General features: G+C 32.5%; 1 protein-coding gene across 1 annotated transcript; it reads left to right on the top strand.

The window, feature by feature from the left end:
* Positions 1 to 865: 865 nt before the first annotated feature.
* On the top strand, positions 866 to 5,276 carry LOC103713171. Its single transcript, XM_008799998.4, has 8 exons — positions 866 to 911; positions 1,143 to 1,215; positions 1,726 to 1,828; positions 2,224 to 2,333; positions 2,427 to 2,585; positions 4,606 to 4,686; positions 4,775 to 4,834; positions 4,962 to 5,276. Exons 2-8 carry the CDS (start codon positions 1,213 to 1,215, stop codon positions 5,073 to 5,075), a joined length of 630 nt encoding a protein of 209 aa, XP_008798220.2. The 5' UTR covers positions 866 to 911; positions 1,143 to 1,212; the 3' UTR covers positions 5,076 to 5,276.
* The last annotated feature ends 724 nt before the right edge of the window (positions 5,277 to 6,000 follow it).

Genomic DNA, 6,000 nt, shown 5'->3' with positions numbered 1-6,000 from the left:
TTTTGATATGATACATGATTATAAATATATCTAAACATCCCTTTTCCTTAAAGAAAAGAAATAGAAATACACCTGTTAAACTGGAAGTGTGTATTTGCTCCAATAGGAGATCACAGCCCCTTATACCTCTTTCCCATGAACCGACAAATGTATTGCATGTACCATATTCTACTAATTTTATATCATTAAGATAGATCGATCTAAGTAGAGTGAAAAAAAGCCTGTTTTGAAATGGATTGCATCTAGATCTACCCCATGTACATGCTCTGTAGAGTTGGTATGGGCAGTACATGTACCCTTTCGAAGGAAGATTGAACCATGTGAGCTCCCAAGCTGAAAAGAAGGCATTATTTCTATCACACTTTGCTAGTACTAATAAAGCTGGATTAATTTGGCATATATACATGTCTAGCTTTAATTTGTGTGAAACCCACATGATTGTTTATTCAAAATTATTGGATCTAGCCAATCCACAGTTACCGAGATCTAGATTTTTAGATCAAATGAATCCATGCAATTTCCAAATTTGGGCTTTGCTCGAACTAAATCTAAATTGCAGTTAGAATAGATTGCACTGTTGAATATTAAACCTGGTGCGGACCCATGCAAAACCCGGATTATGAACCGGGTCCAGTTATGTTACTGTCAGGTTTAAACGGGTGCGGTCCGGGTCGAAACTAAGCTCAACCCTGTACATTAGCCATCTCCTGAATGAAATAATTGAATATCTGCATCCTTGGAAACTCTTCACATGAAAAGAATGAGGTCAGAGTAAGAGAAACAGAAACATAATTGAGACGGGAATCACGATGTGGATTGTGTCTATTAATAGCTAGCTTTCCCTAACACATTCTTTCCATATCATTAGAATTCAGTCTGTTCCTTCTCCACAGTCATAACTTAGAGCTTTGGTATGATAAATATGGTATTATTAGTTCTTTGTTATGTAGTTTACTGCTGAAGATTATTTCTTGGTTCCATTTCCATGGTGAAGTTTGATTTGAAGCTTTATTCCTTCTCTTTCTGGTTTTTTTACTTTTGATGTGTAGGAAAAATTAAGTCTAAAATATTTTTTTTTCATGGTCTATGAAATATGAATTTTGTTTAATGGATAAGGGTTGTGATATTGAGGCTTTCTCTAGGGAGAAAACATTTTGGAGCTCTTTTCCCAACCAAGTGCTTCACTGTGAGACTTCAAAAGAGGTCATCATCATGGTAAGTTTAGTTTTTCTTTGTTATCTGTCAAGAGTCAAGCCTTGAAAGCAGCATAATTTGTCCTTAGTTCATGAAAATCTTCTTCATAAAATATTTGAGTGCTGGTGTTGTCTTGGATGTTTTAACAAGGTTGCAACATGATTGATCTTTTTTAAGATCCGGCGCAAAACCAGATCTAAAAGTCACAACCTCTGATGCATGGTTTGATCTTGTTCGATTTCAATAATTTGAAGTCATCAAACAATTAGTTGAAATAAATATACAATGAAAAAAGTGCTCAGGATCTAAAAATTTAGATGCCAACAAGTCCTAAAAATGGTAAAATTCAGTATTTAAGCCGATCTCAAATAATTGCGATCAGGCTTTGTCATCATCATCACAGTTAGCTCAGGATTAAACACAAAGACGAACTTGTGAAATTTGAGATTAGGCATGAGAAGTATGTAAATTTAAATTTGAGAATTGAATGTGAAGTATGTAAATTTATTATGGTCTACTATTTCCTGGCAGGCAAGGATGGATACAAGAATGACATGGTGCTTTATGATCCTATTCATTTCATTGACAGATGTCGATGCAAGGCATAAGGTTGAGTCCATGACAGTGAATGAAGGTGAGTAAGGTTAAATCTAGTTCTCTTCCCCATGTCACCTTATATCCAGGAGTCTCGGTTCAAACTCTGACAAACGAATGTGAATTGTGTAGCTATACAATCTAGTACTTCCTGCATTCTAAAGCAAAGTAACTTACCAAAATCTTTAGTGGAAACCTAATTAACCCTAGTTAATTTGATATTGAGGATTTCTAAGTACAATATCTTTGAAGAGCACATTAGCATAAAATGAACAATAATACTTCCCATCAATTTTTGTTGGAAGAAAATTACATAATCATCTATGAATGCTAATCTTTTGTCTTGACAAGTCACAATGCTACACTGCTTATATATGTGAATGCACTGTTGGCTGATGATGATGGCTAACACTGTTAATTGTGTATCATGCTTAGAAACTTTAGGAAAAGCTGCGAAAATCTCAAGCACCATGAAATTGTTTGAAGAAATTGGCATACTTTCAAGTGAAGTATGTCACATTCTGCCTGATGATTTAGAAGCTAAGGTACAACAGCCTGCTCATATGCTTGATATGCTTGCAAGGACCTTTCCAATGTGGTTTCTTATTCTATAAACCTTTATGCTTGTATCTTTGAAGTGTCTAGAGACATCAAGGACTTTTCTTCATCAAACTAATTTGATGTTCCAAGGACCATTCCATGAAGAAAGCCACTGCAACAACTCAGAGTTGTGCATCGACGAAGACAGGTCTCTAATTGGAATTGATATTTTTACGGAGGAAAAGATCCTTATGAAGGTAAAATTTAAATTAAAAAGCCAAATTTCTACATAACCCATCATGCATTATTATATGATCTTAAGTTTTCTTGTTGCTAAAAATCTCATTCCTGGCTTTTCTTTTATTTTTTTTAAGAATAATGGTGTGAGTGCCACCATCTCAAGTCAAACTTGAGATCTCTAGCTTCCTGACACAATAATTACGGAGAGGAGTGCCAACCAACTTAGACAAGTTCATTGGGCAATTTTATCCATGATGTTTGATGTCATGAACATAATTTTATGCTTTTTCTATTAGCTAGGGAAATTAATTTGACAAAAGAACATTATGTTTATGCTTTCACATAGAAGGTTGTGAGAGTATGCTTAAATTAGAAGAGGTAAATGAATATTAGACCCGGAGGGGGGGGGTGTCAAACTTGAGATCTCTAGCTTCCTGACACAATAATTACGGAGAGGAGTGCCAACCAACTTAGACAAGTTCATTGGGCAATTTTATCCATGATGTTTGATGTCATGAACATAATTTTATGCTTTTTCTATTAGCTAGGGAAAATTAATTTGACAAAAGAACATTATGTTTATGCTTTCACATAGAAGGTTGTGAGAGTATGCTTAAATTAGAAGAGGTAAATGAATATTAGAACCGGGGGGGGGGGGGGGTTGTTGAGTTCAACTAGTAGGTTGTCTTGTGTCCACCATTGCTATTTTAAAGATATATATTGCCTTTGTCTTAATTTAGGTAAGCTACTTTTTATACCTTAGTTGCAAAGAATATTGTTTTTTTTTGGTACAATACAAAGAAATTGTTAATAGTTAATGGGTGACTTATGAAAAGACTGAAATAAGTGAAAAGTTAAATCAAATAAAATATTAAAATAAAATTTTCATTTCTTATCTACCTACTATATAAAAAAATAAATACTCATTTATGGGCTTACAAACTTTACAATCAATAATATCAAAATTTTGTTCAGTTCTGTATATAGATAATGTAATGTTTTATTATTTGTATAAAAAGTATAATGTTGATATGCATCTAAATCTATATTATATTAAAAAATTAAGGAGAATTGAAAATTTTAAGTTTTCTCTGAAAGATTCTGTATCAACTTTTGTCCTCAAAATGCCATTAGAATTTTTCTTTTTTCCAAAATTACCAGTCTCTCTCCAATTAAATTTTTACAATGTTGGAAATCCAACTACTACAAATAAATGTCCAGTTTAATTTCTAGGATAGCATATTACCTCTATGTTTCTTTTATTTATCGATCACTTGATCCATTCATTTATCTTACCAGAAATCAATTAAAATATGAAAGATCATTTAACATTTAAGATATTAAATTTTTAACTGTTAGGTTAATTAGTTTAGAATTTTCCATTACCATAGGTCATAGTTTCTTTTAAATCACTCTCGTAAAAATTAATTTAATATAATCTTTTGGCTTAAATAGTTTTATTTTTTATTTTAAATTTGCTTTTATTTTAATTTTTATATTTCTATTTTATTTTTTGTTAAATGCATGATGCAAACTCGATTGCTATATTTTGTGTGATAGTTAATACCAAGTTTTACTAATATCTTCTAATTAAAACTCTTAATTTGACATTGTGAAGAATCTGCCTTCTCACTTTAATCTTTTCTAAAGAAGTATATATAAAGAACATGGGTGGTATGACTTTCGATTACCTTAAATACCAACATGCCTAAACCGATATACTGATAAAGTGTCAGGGTGGATCATATGTATATAAAGTCACAACTATATCTACACAAAATAAATCCGAATAGAATAGATTAATAAGATTCTCTTATTATACATTGTAAGATGTACCTTTTTTTCATTATGTTCTCTATTATACTTCTTGCATTGATATATCTAGTTTGCAAATGTATTTTTGTAAAAATAATTGTTGGGTAAAAATGTTAGAATGTTTATAAATTACTCATATACTATATATCTAGAAAGGAGCAAATACAATAGAATCACATTTTATTTGATGCTCACTATACTTGCCTTTTTATTTGTTATTAGATGCTTGAAGAGAAAGGATGTGTTGCATGCCGTAGGTTTGTCAAGGAGCTAATGACAAAGTTAAAACAGCCTAAAGCAAGGGTAACTCATAAGTTGGCTGATCAGATATATATTTGTATTATTCCAATTATTCTTCTTGTTTCATCTTATCTAGAAAATTATTTTTCAGACGAGGATGGAGGAGGTTCTTATCGAGTATTGTGAAGAAGTAGAGGAAAATGAGCAATTAGTAAGTGCAAGCTCTCTCTAGACACCAAATAATTTATTAACTGAAGATTAGATCTTCTGCAAATTATTTAGAATAGCATAACATATTGAGTAATATTATTATGAAAATCTTATTAATTTGTTTGCAGTGCAAGGAAACAGTTTATAAATATGCCCCTCGAGTTCTATCTAAACTTGAGAAGACGAAGCCCTCTGACTTGTGCCGAAAGATGGGCATATGTAATGAGGAGATGACCATGTGAAGCCTATCTTACATCAAATTGAAATGTCATTCTAGCTATCATTTTGCCTTCATTCGAAATAATCAACAAGGAGATACTACTTCTTGGAACTTTTGAATAACATGTGTCATCGATACACATTAATTATCTTTGCTTCCATGTGTGTAATCGCAATTACGATATTGTTTACAAATGTATTACATGTGTTTCACTTATTTAAAAGACTCATCCTATCATTCTTTGAACATATGTTTTGTCTTTCTTTAAGTTTAGTTAAATTTGAAAAGGAGAATTAATTCCGAGATCAAGATATTTTTGTTACTAATCATTCCAAAAATCCAGAAATTGGAAAGCATACATGCATAAAATCCGATTGCTTATGAGAGCCAACCATGGAGGCTTTTGCTCAAAAATTAGTGCCAGTTACCATCTCCTTCAAGCATGCTTTCAAGACAGGGTTGGCTGCAATGGCTTTGGCTATTTAGCAAGAACATAATGCATGAGTCTTTTGGGAGAAGAAATCATCTGCTTTGCGGTAGTTTTCACAATGCTCGCTTCTTTGCTGCTTTTTGGGTAGGCATGGCCCCAACAAAGGAGTGAGCTAGATTACAAATTTCCAAATCTCTCTATTGGCCAATACGCTAGGATTCTAACCATCCCTTATCTAAAGTATAAAGTTCAAGAACTTGTGCTTGGTATCTATTCGTGGGCACTCATTGTATGCTTTTGTTTTTCTCTTCTCCTTAACTCTCTTGGGCTTTTGTGTTTGATTGGGGAGACAATGATATTATGACTATTAGAAAACAAGGCCACCCCCCAGCCACAAAAAAAAAAAAGAGGAAAAACATAAGGCTATAAAATGAATATAAAATGAATGAGGCAAAGATACGACCTATTACAATAGTTAAGCATGACAAGGCCCGGGACAAGTACTTTTGAAATTATT

This window comes from Phoenix dactylifera, chromosome 12, assembly GCF_009389715.1.
Source record: "Phoenix dactylifera cultivar Barhee BC4 chromosome 12, palm_55x_up_171113_PBpolish2nd_filt_p, whole genome shotgun sequence".
Taxonomy (NCBI): domain Eukaryota; kingdom Viridiplantae; phylum Streptophyta; class Magnoliopsida; order Arecales; family Arecaceae; genus Phoenix; species Phoenix dactylifera.
This window is presented reverse-complemented; position numbering and strand designations above follow the sequence as displayed.

What these genes read in the sequence shown, in the direction of transcription:
- LOC103713171 (XM_008799998.4), top strand. An exon ending in CTGATGATTTAGAAGCTAAG is followed by an intron (nt 2,334 to 2,426) that starts GTACAACAGCCT and finishes GTATCTTTGAAG; the next exon opens with TGTCTAGAGACATCAAGGAC. An exon ending in TAGAGGAAAATGAGCAATTA is followed by an intron (nt 4,835 to 4,961) that starts GTAAGTGCAAGC and finishes ATTTGTTTGCAG; the next exon opens with TGCAAGGAAACAGTTTATAA.